At 39.4% G+C, this 22,913-nt stretch overlaps 2 protein-coding genes and 1 non-coding gene across 3 annotated transcripts in view; 2 read left to right on the top strand and 1 right to left on the bottom strand.

The window, feature by feature from the left end:
* cad (carbamoyl-phosphate synthetase 2, aspartate transcarbamylase, and dihydroorotase) overlaps positions 1–4,749 on the bottom strand; it is a 56,207-nt gene extending 51,458 nt beyond the window's left edge. Inside the window, exons 1-4 of the mRNA XM_034121269.1 lie at positions 4,369–4,749; positions 1,281–1,420; positions 697–826; positions 376–518 (exon numbers count right to left, since the gene is read on the bottom strand). Of these exons, the coding sequence (XP_033977160.1) occupies positions 376–518; positions 697–826; positions 1,281–1,420; positions 4,369–4,450 (495 nt within the window). The 5' untranslated portion in view covers positions 4,451–4,749. The remainder of the gene's footprint in view (positions 1–375; positions 519–696; positions 827–1,280; positions 1,421–4,368) is intronic.
* Positions 4,750–6,161: 1,412 nt separating this feature from the next.
* On the top strand, positions 6,162–6,233 carry trnaa-ugc. The gene has a single exon. It is a non-coding gene; the product is annotated as a tRNA-Ala (tRNA).
* A 562-nt stretch (positions 6,234–6,795) lies between these two features.
* ift172 (intraflagellar transport 172) overlaps positions 6,796–22,913 on the top strand; it is a 63,652-nt gene continuing 47,534 nt past the window's right edge. Inside the window, exons 1-15 of the mRNA XM_034121239.1 lie at positions 6,796–6,834; positions 7,349–7,492; positions 8,194–8,306; positions 8,413–8,452; positions 8,809–8,874; positions 9,090–9,169; positions 9,373–9,460; positions 11,499–11,713; positions 12,651–12,774; positions 13,229–13,324; positions 14,946–15,107; positions 16,690–16,743; positions 16,962–17,065; positions 18,048–18,133; positions 21,028–21,140. Of these exons, the coding sequence (XP_033977130.1) occupies positions 6,796–6,834; positions 7,349–7,492; positions 8,194–8,306; positions 8,413–8,452; positions 8,809–8,874; positions 9,090–9,169; positions 9,373–9,460; positions 11,499–11,713; positions 12,651–12,774; positions 13,229–13,324; positions 14,946–15,107; positions 16,690–16,743; positions 16,962–17,065; positions 18,048–18,133; positions 21,028–21,140 (1,524 nt within the window). The remainder of the gene's footprint in view (positions 6,835–7,348; positions 7,493–8,193; positions 8,307–8,412; positions 8,453–8,808; positions 8,875–9,089; positions 9,170–9,372; positions 9,461–11,498; positions 11,714–12,650; positions 12,775–13,228; positions 13,325–14,945; positions 15,108–16,689; positions 16,744–16,961; positions 17,066–18,047; positions 18,134–21,027; positions 21,141–22,913) is intronic.

Genomic DNA, 22,913 nt, shown 5'->3' with positions numbered 1-22,913 from the left:
AATCCGCCCAGCCAATCAGAAATGGGAACCTTTTTCTCCCAGGAAAGTACCTGCTCTCTAGCAGGGACTGAAAAGAGGGTGAAAAGGTTCTCATGAACTAAGTTCTAGTTCCAGATTTTTTTGGTGTGAACGCACATTTTCTGGACTATATCGGAACTATACTGGGAAAAGTACTCCGGTGTAAAAGCGCCTCTTGTTGAAGAACAATAACAAGATATAAAGCAAGTTATTATATATACATAAGTATGTGAGAGATGGGATATTAGGGCAACAAAACACTATATAAATGATATGAAGACAACAAAAAAGCACCAGATTTCTTCATAATTTCAGGGTTTTAAAACGTTTTTAAGCATCTGGGGGGGGGGGGGTTACCGTCATGGAGACATCCTGAACCAGGTTCCTTTTGTCTGGATTATCAAAGGGAATACTGTCCTCAGGGGTCCCGTCCACAACCAGCTTCCCCAACATGGTGCCCTTCTCTCTGATCTTTTTGGTCAGGCGGCGGGTGTCAATGCCTGGAGAACATGGAAACAACAGATCATTAAAACGTTGTAGTTGTGGTTTTGCGTCTCTGATTATTTCTTGTTATGAATGAGGTTTGAAATAGTGAGTTATCCTCAACATCTGTCCCAATTTGAATCAATTAAAAAAGTGCTGCATTATTTTATCAGTTTGCGAGTTACATTTCCTGACCTTGTATTCCAGGAATGCCTTGCTCCTTCAGCCACTGGTCCAAAGACTTGACTGAACTCCAGTGACTGGGACTGTCCGACAGCTCCCCGATAATCAGAGCTGCAGCGTGGATCTTTGACGACTCGAACCACTGATTAGAACCACACAAATACAAGAAAACACATCAGCATGTGGCGTTAGGTAAATAAATACTATCATTGCAGAGACAAAGGTAAATCCAGGTTCTTCCTTCTGGTGTAGGTATGTATTAGGAGAAAGTTGTAATTTGCTTAGTAGATTTAATAAGGTTTTTGATTGGTCATACTTTGGTTTCGGTCTTTGTTTGTATTATAATTATTGTTGATTATTTTGTGATCAATTATGGGTTGGATTAGTTGGGTCACATGGGTACATGCGAGACTGAGGAAGAGAGGTTTATTTTATGAAAGTAAGATATTGTTTTACATATTTCTGGATCTCTGCATTCATTTTCGACTAACAAACGCAACCAGGTCTGACCTCAGCCTCTCAGCGACTTATCGTTTCCTGAAGTCGCTTCACGTTACTTCGTTTTATCGCAAGAAATCCCAAATATATCTGCCCACCTTGCTCAGTCCGAACTCCCCCTCTTCGTCCTTCGGTACGCCATAGTTTCCCACCAGAGGGTAGGTGAGGGTCAGCAGCTGGCGGTGGTAGGAGGGGTCAGTGAGAGCCTCAGGATAGCCCACCATGCCCGTCTGAAACACTGGAAACACAAAATATTCAAATATATTTCACACACAAGAGGATTTATAGGTCAATACATTCTCATACATTTCGTTCACATAAGTTAAAGCCGTATTTTCCTACCATTATGCTGGAAATTCTAAAATAAAAGTGGTAATATAACAGTCTCTGAATAGCATTTACTCAAATACAATTATGAGGTACTTGTACTTCACTTGAGTATTTTCATGCTATGCTACTTTTTCTACATTTGAGGCATTTTTGTAACTTTTTACTTTATTTACTCGCTACCGTCAGGCATGGATTTATAATACAGAATACAAATCAACCAACAAACCTGATGTATTTTTGTAGGTTAAGCTACCCAGCAGTATTTCAAGTAAATAATCCCCACCTTTACAAAGTGCAACATTGACATTAATAATACTAATTATAATACAAACATTTTTAGATCTGATATGGGCCATACTGCAAAATGACTACTTGTTGTACTTTTAGTATATTTTGATGCCACTACTTTTGTACTTTTACTTGACTGGCATTTGAATGCATGACTTGCACTTGTAACAGAGTATTTTTTCAATGTAGTATTACTACTTTTACTTAAAGGTAGGGTAGGTAAGAATGGAGAAACCAGCTCGAGTGCGCTCGAATTTGAAAGTACACAACCGGAAAAAATCTGCCCCTTCCTTCAGACTTCCTTACAGAGCCCCTCCTCCAACACACATGAACGTGCACATGACCAATGAGGGCACGAGATAAGTTTGTGCACAGATGGAAGGCTGACAGGCAGGTAGGCCATCCAGTTATTTTAGCCGGGCCGGCTCAGATGATTGGTCGTGCTTTTTACAGCGCCACGGCTTCCACAGATGAATTTTTTTTATGTATTTATTGTCAAAGCATTTAAGATATTCATTGCTATCGGGATGTTAAGAGCATTCCATGGAATATAACAAAAAGTGTTTCTGAAGTGAATTACCTACCCCACCTTTAATGCATTAAAATAATAATTATAATACAAAAATGTTTAGATCTGATATGGGCCATACTGCAAAATGACTACTTGTACTTTTAGTATATATATTTTTTTATGCCACTACTTTTGTACTTTTACTTGACTAACATTTGAATGCATGACTTGCACTTGTAACAGAGTATTTTGACAATGTAGTATTGCTACTTTGACTTAAAGTGGACCTATCATGCTATATTTGAATAATATAGTGTAGGACCATACCTATATAAGGCATATTTATACTTTTTTTTTTTCAAAATACCAAACAGATCATGCATTTTAGCCATGCCTCATTTTGCTCAATTTGACAATTTCTAGCTCTGGGCAGATTCAGTGAGAACAGCACCATCTACTGGCCTGGCATATGTACTACAGCGTCTCCAGCGCTTTCGAACGGCAATGGCCGTGGCTGTCTCCTCCTGATTGGTGGAGTTGGCCCAATAGCCGTAGCGCCACCGTCCTGACGTCAGGACAGTGTTCAAATCTGGATCAGTTTTATCAGATCCGTTTGCAGCCCCTTTTTCAGAGATTTGGGTATGGAGGAAAATAGAGAGGGTTGTGTTTTCTGACACTTGGTGAGTTCCCTGGAACACCGGGGACACATATTCATGTATAAAAGACGTACAAAAGTGCATTTTGCATGATAGGTCCCCTTTAAGTACTTCTTCCACCTCTGGTTTTAAGGAACTCTACTAAAGTACCAGAAGAGTAACATTCCATTCTGATGCGTAAAGATTCTCCCGCCAAACAGCCATTTAAAATTCCCTAAATGTAATGCTGCCTTGCTCATGAACACAAGCCCAATAGAGCAAAGTGCATCCCATTATAGAATCAACATTGCCTCATATTTAAATTGGCATGCTTTCTCCACGTTGAGATTAGTGTATTTCAACATAGGTCAACCATTCCTTCATACCTAATGATTTGTCTGTGAAAAAGATACCAAAGGTGGTAGAATAACTAGTACAAGTGTAAGGATGGTTAAACTAAATTAAATAGCTTTATACCTCTATTTGATATTTACAAGAATATGGGAAATGACAATGTTAGCTTACTCAACATTTAATTGACAGCTCAGGAGAGTGGAAAGTTACTTTGAGTAATGGGCAGAGGTGGGAGAAGTACTCAGATCTTGTACTTGAGTAAAAGTAGAAGTACTCAGATCTTGTACTTGAGTAAAAGTAGAAGTACTCAGATATTGTAATTGAGTAAAAGTAGAAATACTCAGATCTTGTACTTGAGTCAAAGTAGAAGTACCAGAGTGTAGGAATACTCTGTTACAGTAAAAGTGCTGCATTCAAAATGTTACTCAAGTAAAAGTAGAAAAGTATTATCATCAAAATATAGTGAAAGTAGCGACAGTAAAAGTATTCATTGTGCAGATTGGTCCATTTCAGAATAATATAGAGGATATGTTTTATAATGATTGATCATTAAAGTGTTATCAAAGCTGGTAAGGGTGCAGCTAGTTTTAATGACTTATATACTGCAGGGTAGCTTGTGAATTTACTCCAGGTGGAACTTAAGTCTGATTTAACACTTGATTATATTTCACATCATTCATCCACATCTGTGAAGTAACTAAAGGTAATACATACATGCAGTGCAGTAAAAGTAAACCATGTACCTCTGAACTGTAGTGGAGTAAAAGTACACTTTTAATTGTAGAGAAGTAGCAGAACATTGAAAAACTCAAGTAAAGTCCCTCAAAGGTGTACTTAACCAAAGTACTTGAGTAAATGTACTTAGTTACTCTCTACACCACTGGTAAATGGGGAGAGGGGGGTTTGGCTCAACTTTGATCCAAGACAGTCGTGGCACATTGAAGTATTAAATGTCCAAAAGTAAACAAACCCACATGACCTAAAGTTAGCTACTACGTACGTGCATTTTTGAAGGAGCTAGCTTTAGGTAGCACAATATGAAGTTATACATTAAAAAAATTGACCTACCAACTTCTCCATTCACTGACACATTTGCACCAAAAAGAAGGCCTTTGAAGGTGGTCCCATCCTCTAAAATCAATGTTGCCATTTTTGCTTTCTCAGATGCTAAATACTGTAAACCGGAAAAAGTGATGGATGAATTGCTGAGTCTCCACGTGAAACACACGCCGCGCGCCGGAGATGGAAGATGAGTCCTTTTGAAAAAAACTACCAACAAGCACCGGATTTGAAAGCCGAGAAGGAATCTGTCAGTCCACTCAATGAACCCGGTTTGAATGAGGCAACTCAAATAGAAAAAAAACACGTAATAAAATAATTTGAGGGATAATCGGACGGGAGGAAGAAAGAAAAGTGTTCCACACGCGCCGCCAGCAGTGTGGAAGTCTGCATGGGGCCTGGGCCGGTGAGATCGACGTGATGACGCGGTGAGTTTCCGGTGAAGACTTTCAAAACAAAGCTAGATAGATATTTAGATAGATAGACTTCCTTCAGGAGACTACACATGACCACATGAACCTGAATTGATGTGTAAAAAACAACAGTAATGCTTGACAAATAACTCATTTAATAAATCTTTGGGCCAAAATATTAGCGTATACATAATTCAAAAGTGTAATAAATGTAAACATTGAGAACATTTGTGTTATTTTTTTTAATATGACACAATACGCAATTGTACTTGCCACAGCCACTTTTGTATGTCTTTTGTCCTGTGTTCAAATTGTTCAATTTATGTGCATCACATTTTAAGGAAACATAAGTACTACCTCCCTCCTAGCACACGTGTTGAGTTTAAACATGTTGGGCTTTATTTTGAAAGTACAACAGCTTGTGTCCGGTTCAATGGATCTTTAACACATGTTGGCGCCACTGTGACGTCATCACGTTGACGCTGGGCGTACCTGCTTGAACCATGGATGTGGATGTATGGCTTGAACTGCTTGAACTCATGGATGTATAATAAGAACTCAACAGCTGGAATTCATTTTTCCTCCACCGCCGATGTTGGGTCAAAATATCTCTAAAGTTGTTTGCAAAAGTACCATAACATGTTTGTGATAAGAACACTAATATACTGAGGCAATATTTGAGGTGGTGATTTGTAAATAGATTGGAAGCAGATTAACATAAAACGGGTTTCTGACGTCCAGAAATGTTTGTTTTTTAGTTAACACTCACATTCAATCTCACATGGCAAAAGTGTTTAGGTCAATTTACTTCCACAGCAACAATGTTTGAGTGAGGAACATGTTGTTTCTCAACATTTTGACCTTAAATTATGTGTTGCATATACAATAACATGTCTGCATATGTCTGATCATTATGTCCAATACACTCTGAAACCTTAGGATTTTTACCAAGCTTCAAGAGAGGTGGGATATGTTTCAAGTTTCAAGGCTTTTATTGTCATGTGTGCATAGCTACAGTGTAGATATGACAATGAACATCTTAGGTCACAGGCTCCTCCAACAGTGCAACACAATAACACAGATAAAAAGTAAATAAAATAAGTATATGGTGTATATATACATTTGAAAGTCGAATACACCCATATGTATTTATTCCTGTATTTATTTCCACATTTATTTATTTCTGTTTTTTTCACATTTATTTATTCTTGTATTTTTTTATTCCTGTATTAATTCTGTATTTATTTGTTACTGTCCTCCATATAAAACGTGTTAGGTTTCTGAAATTATTAAAGACATATAAATCATAAAATTCATAACAAACTGATAACAGTGGAATATACTAGTGAAAGGAATATATTCATATCTTCCGGAAATGGTAACATGGAAGGGGATGTAGCTCAGTGGTAGAGCGCATGCTTTGCATGTATGAGGCCCCGGGTTCAATCCCCGGCATCTCCAGGAAATCTTTTATTTTTTGTACCAATGAACATTTTCTTCACGTGGATGAGTTAAGACTAATCAACTACCTGCATTACCGACTGCTAAAGACGTATTTAATTTGCAATACATAGAAAACATTTCACTTTTTTCCGCTATAATTGTGACGGAGATTAAATCTTTGGAAACAAGAAGTCTATAAAAAGCCTTATAAATAGCGGTTAATCAGATCTCACTCACACATCGATGTAAGTGTTGAATCTACGTACATATATTGTTGACTCGTTATTATACCTTTTAAACTATTTGTTAAAACAATCACAAACTGTTCTTGAATAAAATACATGTGTCGAAACAGAGAGCATCTGACATTTCCCACCGCTACAAACTCACCATAGGCCCCGCCCTCCCGCACCAACGGTAACTAAGGAGATCTGAGTTCTGTTTACTAGAAAGATGTCTTCTATGCTAGCTGCTATCTCGAAGTTGGTCAACATAATGACCGTAAATGTAAAATAATTGGAACTTTTGACTTATTCCTCATAAAGTTCTTCCCTGTACAAGATCCTAAAGACTTCCGAAAATGCAACTGAGGCATCTTAAAACACTGTTAACACCCCAGGTAAGTCCAGTGACTAGTTAGCTTTATGCTAGCTGTTGCTGGAGAGCAGCATCAGTTATGTATGATTGTGTAACGTTAATGATCTTATAATAACATTACTTAATAGCTCTAACAAAACACACATTTCCTATTATCAATTTGGCATGTACGTGGTTTTACTGACCAAGATGTAGTATTATCTACAGATTGGTTTTAGTTACCTTACTTTGCTTGCTAGCAACTGCGGTGCTTTACTGTATTTGGTTGGAAAACGTGCTGCTAATCAATGTAAAGTACATTTACTCTGACTATAATCGTTATATTTTTGACTTTGTCTTACAACTTATTTCCTTGTATTGTGTTTATGTCTGCAGCACCAAAGCAAACTACTTGAATGTGTAATCGTACCTGGCAATAAACTCGATTCTGATTCTGATAACGGGTTGTGTGTCCGGTTGTGATTAGCTTTAACAACTAACTAATTAATCTCTGTTAATGATCTCCTCTGATTTTGTTCATCTGCCTTTCTTCACAGGACAGTCCTGCCAAAGTGACATGCATGGCCTGGGCTCCCAATAACACCAAGTTCGCTGTGTGCACTGTGGACCGGGTGGTGCTGATCTATGATGAGCAGGGGGAGAGGAGGGACAAGTTCTCCACCAAACCCCTGGACTCCAAGGTGAGACAGAGGGACAGCTAGCCTAATGATGATGGAAACATAAAGGAACACTTATTATATCAGTTTAAACCCCTAGAAGTGAAGGTGAACACACAGAAAACCAAACAACTGCTCCTAGTACTAGACTCCTGGTACTAGGATGGGTTAAAAGCAGAGAACACATTTCACTGTGTGTGCTGTGTGCTCTGCATGTGTGACCATTAAAGAGGGGTTCATCCCTCCCATTCTATTCTATTCTACAATTCCAAACCCTACTGGCAGCATAACAAAACAAAAATGCAATAGACCAATAAATGACAAGAGCGTTAAACCCTGTTCATGGCACCCCTTAGTGTACTGTAAATTATAAAATAAATGTGTTCCTCTAACAAAAGTTTCAGGTTTGACTTCCTTCTGCTGAAAAGTGTTAAATAATTGTCATGCAGGAGGAACATTATATGAGATTGTGTACTTATCTGCTATTTGTTTTTTTGTGTTTTTTTATTATTAACACCGTGTGCATAATTAGTTATTATGATTATTTGTTTTGTTTTTATTTTCCTTACTTTATCTGCACTTTATTTCTGCTGCTGTAATAATGATGACAATCCTAATTATACAAAATATTTTCTTTACTCAGCAATATGACTCTTGTTTGAATTGTCTTATGAATTCATATACATGTTTTGTGTCAATAATAATCCAATGTATTTGTTCGTCAGTATGGGAAACAGAGCTATGTTGTCAACGACATGGCGTTCTCCCCTGACTCCACCAAAATCGCCATCGGCCAGTCTGACAGCATCATCTTCGTGTACAGGATTGGAGAAGATTGGTAACGTCCATTTGGCTGTTTGCATATCTCATATTAATCTGGATGTTGTTATCTACATCGATGCATTCAAACAGGTTTTAATTATCATTTTTACTTTCTCTCCTAGGGGCGACAAGAAAGCTATTTGCAACAAATTTGTTCAGACGGTAAGTTAACTCATTGTTTTGTTAGCATGCTGGAGGCAGGAGGTGTGGTGTAAAAATACATTTAGGATAAAAGTACAGTATGCGTTCTTGTCTTAATCGCCATTACTGTTAACAGTTTTTGCAATCATATGTAATAGCTATTAGGCAACAAGTAATGCTGCCATAATTCTTGCTGTCAATTGAGTGTTTATTTGATATCATTTAATAGCTGTATTGTAGATTTTTAAGTAATTGGTTGGGTTCCCTACTTAGAATTCAGACTTTAATGTTTGTAGCATGTCGGAAAAGCTATTTTTCCCAGTTGGAACATTGATTTTCACCTTTCAAATGCAACATGTGTCCTCTCTGTGTTGCAGAGCGCTGTGACTTGCTTGCTCTGGCCTGCAGATCAATCGATTGTTTACGGATTAGTGGATGGCAAGGTACATATTAATCATATATTCATATTGAAATGCTTTTATTACTGTTTATTCCATTACACAGAAGTATCAGAAGGAGAGCAGACACAGCAGAAGTGTGTATTGTTTAGTATGTGTTGCTTAATATCAGCATTTTAAAGTGTGTCAAATGATTAATGAAATAATGTATTGTTAAAAAAATATGAATGTATATGGTTTTTTTCCTGCCTTTTTCATAGGTACGCCTCGCCAACACTCAGACAAGCAAGTCATCGACCATCTACGGCACCGAGTCCTGCGTTGTCTCACTAGCATCCAAGTAAATATATATAATATGAATGCACAATTCTAACTCACAGATAGTATACAGTGTTTTTATTTGTATTTATATTCATGGGGGGAAGAACAATTCCCAGTCTTTTCAAAATGCCAGAGGCCAAAGTCACATGTATTTACAGTATATTCTTCTTCTGTGGTACACTCAGTCAGTGACAGTCAGTGTTATGTGTGTGTGTGTGTCAGTGTTTCTGGTAAAGGCATCCTGTCGGGCCACGCTGACGGGACGGTCGTGCGTTATTTCTTTAATGACGAAGGCTCGGGGGACTCTCAGGTACCAACACACCTGTTGCTGAAACATTTCTCGTATTTTAAATTTTAAAAACCTATTTTGCAAAATCCACTTCTTCATGTCTCTTCTACATCAACATGTGTCCCCTCTTCTCCATGTCTCTTCTACATCAGCATGTGTCCCCTCTTCTTCATGTCTCTTCTCATCAACATGTGTCCCTCTTCTTCATGTCTCTTACATCAGCATGTCCCTCTTCATGTCTCTTCTTCATCAACATGTGTCCCCTCTTCTTCATGTCTCTCTACATCAACATGTGTCCCCTCTTCTTCATGTCTCTTCTACATCAACAGTGTCCCCTCTTCTTCATGTCTCTTCTACATCAACATGTGTCCCCTCTTCCATGTCTCTTCTACATCAGCATGTGTCCCCTCTTCTTCATGTCTCTTCTACATCAACATGTGTCCCCTCTTCTTCATGTCTCTTCTACATCAACATGTGTCCCCTCTTCTTCATGTCTCTTCTCATAACATGTGTCCCCTCTTCTTCATGTCTCTTCTACATCAACATGTGTCCCCTCTTCTTCATGTCTCTTCTACATCAACATGTGTCCCCTCTTCTTCATGTCTCTTTACATCAACATGTGTCCCCTCTCATTGTCACTCTTCTACATCAACATGTGTCCCCTCTTCTCCATGTCTCTTCTACATCAACATGTGCCCCTCTTTTCATGTCTCTTCTCATCAACATGTGTCCCCTCTTCTTCATGTTCTTCTACATCAACATGTGTCCCCTCTTCTTCATGTCTCTTCTTCATCAACATGTGTCCCCTCTTCTTCATGTCTCTTCTACATCAACATGTGTCCCCTCTTCTTCATGTCTCTTCTACATCAACATGTGTCCCCTTTCTTCATGTCTCTTCTACATCAACATGTGTCCCTCTTCTTCATGTCTCTTCTACATCAACATGTGTCCCCCTCCTCTTCTTCATGTCTTTCTACATCAACATGTGTCCCCTCTTCTTCATGCTTTCATCATCAACATGTGCCCCTTCTTCTCATGTCTCTTCTACATCAACATGTGTCCCCTCTTTTCATGTCTCTTCTACATCAACATGTGTCCCCTCTTCTTCATGCTTCTACATCAACATGTGTCCCCTCTTCTTCATGTCTCTTGTACATCAACCTGTGTCCCCTCTTCTTCATGTCTCTTCTACATCAACATTGTCCCCTCTTCTTCATGTCTCTTCTACTCAACATGTGTCCCCCTTCAGTCTATTCTACATCAAAATGTGTCCCCTCTTCATTCATGTCTCTTCTACATCAACATGTGTCCCCTCTTCTTCATGTCTCGTCTACATCAACCTGTGTCCCTCTTCTTCATGTCTCTTCTACATCAACATGTGTCCCCTCTTCCTCATGTCTCTTCTACATCAACATGTGTCCCCTCTTCTCCATGTCTCTTCTACATCAACATGTGTCCCCTCTTCTTATGTCCTCTTCTACATCAACATGTGTCCCCTCTTCTTCATGTCTCTTCTACATCAACATGTGTCCCCTCTTCTTCATGTCTCTTCTTCATCAACATGTGTCCCCTCTGTGTAAAGAGACTCTGAAAGTTTCAGGAACAAAGATTCTCTCTCTTTTTGTCCTGATCCATTTCTATAAAAACCTGTCTGAAAATGAGCTGATCAGATTTTGGCCACTTTATGATGTCATAACGATGTGTTGGCTTGTGTAACCATTAGCCAATCACCCACCAAGGTAACCCCCCCCCCCCCCCACCTTATCACCTGAATCTCCTCCTAGAGCACCATTGTGTTCTTTGTAACCAAATCTCTCTCAGAGGGGCGTGGGGAGGGGCTCCTTATTTTCATCTAAAGTAACAGACAGAGAATCAGCACTTTGGAAACAGGGCTGAAACAGAGGGGATTATGGGTAATGCTGCAATGATCTGTTTGGTGTTTCAGCCAATCAGAGACAGGCTCTGTATATATCTGAGACCTGTGATATATTGATGAAAAACAGTATAATAGGGGTCCTTTAAATGTGCCTCTCAGACTAACTCTTCCACTGTGACGCAGGGGAAGCTGCTGGTGCACCCCTGCCCCCCCTACGCTCTGGCCTGGGCAGCGAACAGCATCATGGTGGGCGGCTGTGATAAGAGGGTGGTGGCGTACGGCAGAGAGGGGCACGTCCTGCAGACCTTCGAGTACAGCCGCGACCGCACGGAGAAGGAGTTCACCGTGGCCGTCACCAGCCCCAGCGGACAGTCCGTCGTGTTCGGCAGCTTTGACCGGTCAGTATACAGACAGTAGTGTCATAGCTAACAATCAAAAAGGCCACATCAGGTGCCATGTACGATACTCAGATCATTTGTAAGGGGTCCTGCCTGACTCCCACTTTTTCTTTTCTTATCAACGCCGATTTCTGACATCCTCCTGGATCTATCTTTTTGATATATAAGTTAACATCGATTCAAATCAATTTTGTAATTTGTCTATGTTGTTATTTCATTAACTTTTTAGCCTATATACCCAACACCTATTGCACGTCTGTCCATCATTGTAGAGGGATCTTCCTCTGTCGCTCTCCCTGAGGTTTCCAAACACTTTTTCCTGTAAATATTTAGGTGTCTTTGGGAGATTTTCCTTGTTACTGCGAGGGTCTAAGGCAGGGGTGTCAAACTCAATTTCATTGCGGGCCACATTAGAATTATGCTTGCACTCAAAGGGCCGGTGTTAACTTTAAGACAAGATAAATATACATAGATAAATATATATAATATATATCAAATAATGTATTATTTTACAATATTACCTCTGCATTGGATTATTATTGGATAGGGTAATAACTTCATAATTAACTATGTCTGAAAGCAGAAGTCTAGGGCAAATAATTGCAAGTAATTGTAAGTCTCTTCAGTGCGCATCTCACAAAATGTGATGCATTGTGCGACATGTAGTTTATGGGCAACGTGCTCCTGTAAAGCGGCACGTAACCTCATAATAAACGTATTATATTCTTTGCAAGCTCTTGTGGGCCACATACAATGAAGTGGCGGGCCGGATTTGGCCCCCAGGCCTTGAGTTTGACACCCCTGGTCTAAGGAAAGAGGGTAGTTGTATTCTGCACGCACTTCAAAGCCCCCTTGGATTAAATAATGTGTTATTCCGGATATTGGACTTTATAAATGGAATGCAACATATTGATTCTGTCCCTGTATCTTCCTGGAGCTTGCGGGTGTTTAACTGGGCTCCCAGGAGAGGAGTGTGGGATGAAGCGAAGCCCAAAGAGATCCTCAACCTGTACACCATCACCAGCCTGGCCTGGAAGAAAGACGGATCACGCCTCTGTGCGGTAAATACCCTATTTATTTAAAACAATTTTGGATTATTATTGGATTCCACACGTTCAAAAAAAGGAAACTCAATGCTGGCCGTTATTTGGAACAAGCGAATATTTCTATCATTATATAAATCCTTTTTGAGATACATTTGCTTGTGTCTTTATGAATTAAATTGAAGATGTATACAAGAAAATGTTCAATAATTGTCCAAAAATATATTGTTTTAGCTGCTCTTAGTGTGTCTTTTACTATTCATTTCTTCAATGTGGATTCGGAGCAGTATTTGAATGTGCATGCATGTATGTTCTCTTTCTCATCCCTTATGTTACCTGGTGTTAGACGTATATCTATGACATTGAATCATGCGACTTTATACCAGTTATTCCCTCTGTTAAAAACAAACCACATATATGTATCAAAGTAAATGTTGTTTGATGTATGTATTGTGTGTTTGTGTGTTCATAGGGAACTCTGTGTGGTGGAGTGGAGCTGTTTGACTGCTGCCTGCGGAGAACCATCTATAAAAACAAGTTTGAGATGACCTACGTGGGCCTGAGCCAGGTAGAGGCAAAACATGTTATACAATATTAATGTCTGAAACACAGAACTGTTTCTTTAATTGCACAAACAATGAGAACAACTCATGATCAAATAAGCAATTTACTATGGCTTCTGACAATACACATTATAAAAACAGCCAGTTCAATAAACACAATAAATCTGATTCAAATAATTAAAGTGTAAAAAGCAGCCCATAATCTCAATTCCATAGAAAGGGACAACAGAAATGACGGCTTCATAACAATCATAGAACCTTCTGGATTTTGTATTCATTGCTGCATTTCATGGAGATTTAAAGGGAGGTTTTTAAATCATATTTGATGTATACCATATTTGATAAGATTATGATGGATACATTCACGAGAAATGTGTAATTACATTTCCAGTTCATTAGCCACATTTATTATTTCCTGCTGTGAGTGAGTCTGCCTGGTGTGACAGCGCCTTGAGGCTTATTTTACTCTGAGTTAACTGACTGTTTTAAAAGGAGCACATACAGAAAATGCATGTATGTAACTGTGGAGTAAATTAATCTATTACAGGGTGTGTCCGCGGGGTCTTAAAAAGTATTAAAAAGTATTAAAAGTTGATAAATAAATTTAGCGAAAATGAAGGCTATTAAAAAGTATTAAACGGCATTTTCCAAGGTATTACATTTTGTAGCTTGTTTTCAATAAGTATATAAATTGTCCAAAGAGGTTGTATTCTACAGTCTGCCTGAATGTAATCATTGCGTAGGTGTGTAGTGTGATTGTGTGTAGTTTATTTATGGCATCCCGTTGGATGTGACGTCATCTGAACAGGACATCGCACGCTCACTGCTTGATAGCGCGCGAAGGTCCGTTTACGCCGGTTGTTAAACAACATCGTTATGGGGAAATGCAAGTCTGCGTCCAAATGGTTGGAAGATAAGGAGGAAGGACAATCAATACTGTATATAGTCAATGTGAGGTAAAGTGTGTCGCCAAGGTAACCGGTTAAAACTCAAAGTGGCGATGAGGTCTTCAAATGTATGGAAAGGGTCTTAGAAAAGGTCTTAAAAGGTCTTACATTTGACTTCAGGATTCCTGCTTATACCCTGATATTAAGAACTTCTTAAACATAGTTGATTGTTCTTATGTGTCAAGTCGTTACATTTGCCATCTTTTCATTCGTAAAATTCAAATGAACAACATTACCTCATCTTTAATTTGGCTTTCTCCACGTTGAGATTATTGTATTTCAACAAAGGTCAACCATTCCTTCATACCTAATGATTTGTCTGGAAAAAAGATACCAAAGGTGGTAGAATAACTAGTAAAAGTAAAATAGAACTCGAGCGGTTGTCGCGGCCCCCTCCATTCTCATCAACCGCTTCATGCTCGCCGTCGAAGTGAATTCGCGTCTGTCCGCATCTCTGCATAAGTAATCGCGTCGCCCCAAACATCGCATCGCGTCCGGTGTGAACGCAGCATAATGATGTTTTGTTAAATGAAATAGCTTTATACCTGTATTTTGACATTTACAAGAATATGGGAAATGACAATGTTCTTCAAAATAACTGAGAAAGGAATTTCACAAGTTATTTATTTGGTCTTTGTCCTTATTCTCCACATGTCTGTCTTGATGTTCCCTCCTCCAGGTGATAGTGAGGAACCTCTCCTCAGGAACGCGAGTGGTGCTGAAGTCTCACTACGGGTATGAGATAGAGGAAGTGAAGATCATGGGAAAGGACCGCTTCCTGGTGGCTCACACCTCCGACACGCTGCTGCTGGGAGACCTGCTCACAAACAAACTGAGCGAGGTACACACTCAGGAATCACTCAAATAAAACAAAGATATCTTAGTTGATATCTGGCCATGCATCTGTTTGAGTTTATCTGTTTAGTCAGAGGTGGGACAAGTACTCAGATCTTCTAACTACTTAAAGTAGAAGTACTCAGATCATGTACTTGAGTAAAAGTAGAAATACTCAGATATTGTACCTGAGTAAAAGTAGAAGTACTCAGATCTTGTACTTGAGTCAAAGTAGAAGTACCAGAGTGTAGGAATACTCTGTTACAGTAAAAGTCCTGCATTCAAAATGTTCCTCAAGTGAAAGTAGAAAAGTATTATCATCAAAATATATTTAAAGTAGCGACAGTAAAAGTAGTCATTGTGCAGATTGGTTCATTTCAGAATAATATATATGATATGTTTTATAATGATTGATCATGAAAGTGTTCTCAAAGCTGGTAAAGGTGCAGCTAGTTTGAATGACTTTGTATACTGCAGGGTAGCTTGTGAATTTACTCCAGGTGGAACTAAAGTCTGATTTAACACTTGATTATATTTCACATCATTCATCCACATCTGCAATTGAAATACTGAAGTAAAGTCCCTCAAAATTGTACTTGAGTACAGTACTTGATTACATCTACTTAGTTACTTTACACCACTGTGCTTAGTTGATGCAGTATCTGACACTTCTACATGTTACCAAGTGTGATGTATGTGATTTTGAATGTGGTGTCCAAATTAAGAATAATCCAAAAACCTCACTATATACTGGATTTACTGTACAGTGGTGGAAAGTAACTAAGTACATTTGCTCATGTACTTAAACGATTTTGAAGTATTTGTACTTGAGTATTTCCATTTAAAGGTGGGGTAGGTGAGTTTGAGAAACCGGCTCGAGATACACTTTTTGTTATATTCCATGGAATGCTCTTAACATCCCAATAGCAATGAATATCTGAAGTGCTTTGACAATAAATCCATGAAAAAATTCATCTGTGGAAGCCGTAGTACTGTAAAAAGCACGACCAATCATCTGAGCCGGCCCGGCTAAAATAACTGGATGGCCTACCTGCCTGTCAGCCTTCCATCTGTGCACAGACTTATCTCGTGCCCTCATTGGTCATGTGCGCGTTCGTGTGTGTTGGAGGAGGGGCTCTGGAAGGAAGTGGCAGATTTGTTCCGGCTATGTATTTTCAAATTCTAGCTCACTAGAGCTGGTTTCTCCAAAATTACCTACCCCACCTTTAATGCTATACTCTAAACTTCTACTTCTCAGGGGGAAATGTGTATTTCTTATTTGACTACCTTTTTTTACAGCTTTAGTTAGTATTCAGAATAATTGAAATAATAGTTTTAGGTACAAAAAGGTGAAAATATATTACAAAATGGTTTTCTTTTGAAGTCTTAAAAGTCAGTAATTTGTGTATCAGAACTCAAAACAGTAAATATTACTTTGTTTTGATACTTTAAGTACATTTTAATACTTCTGCACTTTTACTCAAGCGAGATTTTAATGTAGGACTTTTTTTACATTGAATGGAGTATTCAGTCAAACATGATTCCTCATTGTTTTTAATATAAGCCTTTCCTCTGTTCCTCTCTCTCAGGTGGCGTGGCCCGGATCTGGGGGAAACGAAAAGTTCTTCTTTGAAAATGAATCTGTAAGTTCACAGTTCATTTGGAGCTTTTCTACATAAAAATCACAGACACATACACCATATGTTTTCTAATAAAATGTACAGCATTTGCAAGACCGTACTTAATAGAGGGAGAGAAATTGGTTAAAATCACAGTACCGCTGCAGGACGAGGTTGCAGGTCCTGTCAGGTCTTGTGCCTCAGACTGCTCATGTTTTAAGATTCTGTATGTCATGTTCCAGGTGTGTATGATCTTTAACGCTGGGGAGCTGAGCCTGGTGGAGTACAGCAGCAATGAGATCCTGGGATCAGTCAGAACCGAATTCATGAACCCTCACCTCATCAGGTAGGTACACGACTCAAACACACCTTTTCCAAGTTAAGAGGAACAGGTCAACAGGTTTGACTGGTTCCACAGAACACGTGTAGACTAGTGAGATAAATATTACTCAACTGAGAGTTTTCCTATGAATTATCATAATGTAATGCCACAAAAAGGAGAAATTGAGCATTTTTATCAACCTGAATTAAACAAATGTGGTGCTATGGCAAAAGGTGTTCACTTTAGTTTAGCTTTACTACTTTTTCAAATTCAGAACAATCATATTTAGCCTTTTTATTCCAAAAAAATGTAGGAAAATGTTTATCAAATTTTTAATTAAGTCAATGTTATTAATTCCCTCTAAGCTGAATATTTTTTAAATCAAATATCAACCACATGAAAATGCTCAATTAATAAACATACAGTTTAAATACAGTCCCTGATCATTCCTTACAGACAATGTATTTCCAGCTCTGTCCACTAGAGGGCAGTATTGAGCTGTGCAGAGTTCCAGGTATCTTTACATAATATTCAGAGAATGTATGTAGAGAAGTGACACGGTTTCAGGACACTCTGACTGCTCCTCGCCTCCGGCTGCAGCAGGACATCATGACCAGATGCATTCTGGGATTCAAACAGCAGCTGAAGCCAATTATACTGAGCTGATGCTGGATTTTAGACATGTTGAATGTGTGTACATACAGTGATGTTAGTGTAAAAATGGTTATTTAACTAAAGGTGTGTGTGTGTGTGTGTGTGTGTGTGTGTGTGTGTGTGTGTGTGTGTGTGTGTGTGTGTGTGTGTGTGTGTGTGTGTGTGTGTGTGTGTGTGTGTGTGTGTGTGTGTGTGTGTGTGTGTGTGTGTGTGTGTGTGTGTGTGTGTGTGTGTGTGTGTGTGTGTGTGTGTGTGTGTGTGTGTGTGTGTGTGTGTGTGTGTGTGTGTGTGTGTGTGTGTGTGTGTGTGTGTGTGTGTGTGTGTGTGTGTGTGTGTGTGTGTGTGTGTGCAGCGTCCGACTAAACGAGAGGAAGCAGAGAGGAGTGGAAGACAACAAGAAGCTGGCTTATCTCATCGATATAAAGACCATCTGTATTGGTGAGGAAGTGTGGGAGTGCTAGGATGGTTATTGATCAAAAGTATCTAAAGGACATCCATTTGAACACAATACTTACATTTCTTAGATACTTTTTCTTGAGTATTTCCATTTTCTTCTCCATGTACTCCACTAGAATACTATTTCTTACACTTTTACTCCTCTAAATGTATATATTATACCTTAAAGGTCACCTATCATGCTATTTTTAGGCAATAGCATTGGTCTCAGATATATACAAATATATAAAAAACATGTCTATGAAGTGTTTTGCTCAAAATACCAACAGATCACCCATTCTAGCCATGCCTCATATCCCTCTATTTCACTTCCTGTTTCAAAAGTGCTGATTTGGGGTATAAAGCTTTAAATAAAAAAGGACGGGGCTGAGCTTATGCGGGACCCGGCAGCTACTGTCTAAACCAGGGGTGGGGAACCTCCGGCCCCCGGGCCGTATAAGGCCCGCGAGACCATTTGGTACGGCCCTCGAGGTAATTTATAAACACACGCAAAAAATATATATTTTTTAAAATCTAGACCGCAAAAAATTTAAACAAGCGAGTGCCTGTTTTTCCTGGCCACGGTCAGGGTCCTTGAACACAACATGAGCCTAACCCCTCGATTCCACCGGGTCCGTCTGCGTCGTGTCACGGCTGCGCCGCGGTTTTGGTCCGGCCTCCTCCGGCGTTATACCCTACCGGGCGCGTTTCAGGAGCATTTCAGAAGCGGAGCGTCTTGCGTGCCGGCTCGCAGTTTTTGTTGATTTGGGCATGTTTCCTGGACAGGCTACTTTGTACAGACAAAGTTAATAATAATTGTAATATTCCAATTTTAAACGACATGAATCAAAGATGTGTTGCTGTATTTTAGTGGTAAAAAAATGCATTCATCATCATAATTATTCTATATAATGTACACAGTGCCTGTAAACCGGAGGAGAACGCTGGCATTTCTCCTCCTACTTGAAAGACTACGGAGGGATAGGGTCTGCAAAATGAGTTTATTTTGGGGATTGACTGGACGCTCTGACCGGTGCACTTCCTGCCAGGCGCTATGCAACGCCCCGTTTTTAGAGATTTGGGTACGGAGGAAAAGAGAGAGGGTTTTTATTTTCTGACGCTGCGTGAGTTCCCCGACACACCGGGGACACATCTTTATGTATAAAAGACATCAAAAAGTGCATTTTGCATGATAGGTCCCCTTTAAGTTACTGATTACATTGCACATTCAGATTGATGATGCATAAAATAATCAAGAAATAAATTCTAAGTTATTTTTTTTTTACGCACATAAATACAAATCACAGGAAATAAATATAAAGCATGTGTTAGGGTGTGGTAGAAAACTTGTCTTGCCTTGTATTTAAAAGAAGAAAAAAATACCCAAAAGACCCTAAAAGTTCAAATATATACAACAATCACATACATTGTAATTACCAAATGTACAAAAATCACATAAAGTTTTATAACAAAAATGATCTGAAACTCTTTTGAATTTCTAAGTGGTGCACTTTGTATAACAGCTTTGGAAACAGTTGGTCATTTAAAGCAATGATCATATGTTATATAGGATAATGTTTGACTTTATTGATCCACGGGGCGAAATTCACATTCACCCAGCACTTTATAAACATTTAAAGTAATTAAAATGATTCCCATCTGAAGCATTAAAGTCATTAACACATTATTGCATCCGTACGGAGGATTGCATAATGGGCAACACATTATTCTGATTCACGCCGCTCTGCATAATGAGTACTTTTACTTTCTGTCCTTGAAGTAAACTTTGAATGCAGTTACACTTTGGTATGGCTTCGTGACTAAACTGCAGTATGCGTGTTTTAATGATTCATCTGTATTTCTTCCAGTGAGTGGACAGACCCCACTGTTTCATTTTAATTAAAAAGTTGACGTATCACCAGACTTATAATAAGATAAGTTGACTCATCTATAAAGAGATAGACATTGATAAATAATGACCAGCGTGTGTTGATAATCAATTAATCACCTAAGTAATAAATAAGAAGGAATAATGCAGAAAATGCGGTTTTCATCATCTTAAAATGGAGATGTTCTGCTTATACCACCAAACTAAACACAACAATACGACATGTAGCGATTGAACTTAATAACTGGGATTTTTCAATATTATGTCTTATTCTAGAAAATAATCAGCAGATTGATTGAAAGTGAAAATACTCTTTAGTTGCAGGCCTTCTAATTATAAAAGGTAAACTGGTATATGTTTAAAGTAGATTTATACAGGGTGTCCGCGGGGTCTTAAAAAGTATTACAAGTTGATCAATCAATTTAGCGAAAAGTAAGGCTATTAAAAAGTATTAAACTGCATTTTCCAAGGTATTACATTTTGTAGCTTGTTTTCAATAAGTATATAAATTGTCCAAAGAGGTTGTATTCTACAGTCTGCCTGAATGTAATCATTGCGTAGGTGTGTAGTGTGATTCTGTGTAGTTTATTTATGGCATCCCGTTGGATTTGACGTCATCTGAACAGGACATCGCACGCTCACTGCTTGATAGCGCGCGAAGGTCCGTTTACGCCGGTTGTTAAACAACATCGTTATGGGGAAATGCAAGTCTGCGTCCAAATGGTTGGAAGATAAGGAGGAAGGACAATCAATACTGTATATAGTCAATGTGAGGTAAAGTGTGTCGCCAAGGTTAAAACTCCAAGTGGCGATGAGGTCTTCAAATGTATGGAAAGGGTCTTAAAAAAGGTCTTAAAAGGTCTTACATTTGACTTCAGGATTCCTGCATATACTCTGATATTATAAAGTCACTGACTGATTACCAGAATAAAAGTCCAATTCTAGCCACATGCATTGTGACACTGGCCGTCTCTCTGCTGCTCAGCTAACCTGATGTTTCTCCTCTCAGTGGACTTGGCCGGAGGCTACAATCTGGGAACCATCAACCAAAACTCCAAGATCGACTGGCTGGAGCTGAACGAGACCGGACGCAAGCTGCTGTTCAGGGACAAGAAGCTGAGGGTGAGGATGAAACCCTCCTGAGGGAGCGTACGAGAGGAAGCAGTGAGAGGAAAGCCTGAAGGCAGAGGGGACAGATGATGGTTCGGATCATGATTAGTGAAGTCAAGTGGAAAAATGTCCAACTCGGTCGGGGGATGTCTAAAGTTATAGGAACGTCCGTCAGCCAGATAATGTCTTGTGGCTTTATGTGGTCATCCAGGTGATGAAATAGTGTTTCAGAATACATGTGGATGCACTTTGCCACAGGGGGTGCATGAGAGGTCTCAGGGGAACTTCACTTTCAACCCATCTATGTCCAAGTACACAGTTGAATTGGAATTCTGAGGAGCCAATGGTGCTGCTTTCACCATTGGATCAGTGACAACGAGGCAAATAACAAGGTTAACAACAGAGAAAAGAACAAATCCCCCAAATTGCAGAGAAGTGTTGTTTTTTATCCTCTTGTGCAAGGATTCCCAACATTTTGGCTTGTTCCCTTTTTAAACAAAGCAATGTCTACTTTTCATTTATGTTACCAAATTTGTATTGGTTTGTTTCAACTAACTTCCGTTTCTCCAGCGCTGAGATGATCAGTGTTTTTAAGGAGCTGTGTGCAGGATGACAGTCAGACAGCTGCTGGCAGGTGTTGCCCTGTGGTAATAAAGCAGTTTGATGTGTAAGCCCTGGGGCAAAGACACGGAGAGCTCTGTAATTGGGAGTCGCTCAGTGTTTTCAAATTTTTTCTGCACTCTGATTTTTTATTAATTTATAGATTTACTTTTTTTTTTTCCTGTCTGAAACCAGAGCCCATCTGCTCTGATTGGTTAGCTGGCCGGCTCTGTTGTGATTGGTCTATCGCTTTGAGATGTCCCATCCCTTAGCCTATCACGTACTATATGTTGGAGCGCTAGCCAATAGGAGCGTGAGTGTTACATATGGCGCATTTCCACTACAGCGCGGTTTAAGCGTGCCGTGCCCGGCCGGTTTTTGGTTGCGTTTCCACTAGGCGTAGTTCCGGCTAGCGGGTACTATTTCACAGTTTTCTGGCTCTCCAAAATCGAGGTTCTTTCCGAGCCAACAACCGGGCTAAGTATGCTAAACTAGTGAGAGAATCGCTGGCAACTACAACAAGAACATATTTTACCGTGATTTAATTGTAATACACGTTTCAAAATGATGCCGAAGTAACAACATACTGATACCGGTTAGTAAAAACCATGAATTAATGCTTTGACAAGTCTGCAGACAGACGGCAGGCGAAAAACCTTTTAAAATGCGTGTTTTCTAAATGGAGATCGGCTAAGCTAACGCAGTATATACTCCGACCGTCCACACTCACAACAACGGCCTATACAGACATAAATAAAGCAGCGACTGTATTCGCCATGACACAGACAGTCTGTGGTTTGTACTTGTTTAACTTTTGTCTAGTTTCTGAACAGATATGAGGAGCTGTGAGCTCTGAGTGCTAACAGCTAACGGCTGATGTTGGTTTTGTGGTTCTCATTGAAGATGACGTCACGGCTCCGCCTACACTGCGTTACTATAGTTACTGCCCCAGTTCCTAAACTGTAATGGAAACGCAGCATAAAGTGAGCCTGGCCTAACGAGGCCTAACTATACCGTACTAAGCCGTGCGAGGCCCTGCAGTGGAAAAGCGCCAATAGGGATGTCATTAGGTTCCAGAATAAAATAAAATAGTCCAATTGAGGCGTTTCAAGCAGGAGGGGGGGGATAGAAACTCTGGAGGGAACAAAGGGATTTGAGCCTTTGCAGACCATTTACATGCACTAA

This window comes from Trematomus bernacchii, unplaced genomic scaffold, assembly GCF_902827165.1.
Source record: "Trematomus bernacchii unplaced genomic scaffold, fTreBer1.1, whole genome shotgun sequence".
NCBI lineage: Eukaryota > Metazoa > Chordata > Actinopteri > Perciformes > Nototheniidae > Trematomus > Trematomus bernacchii.
This window is presented reverse-complemented; position numbering and strand designations above follow the sequence as displayed.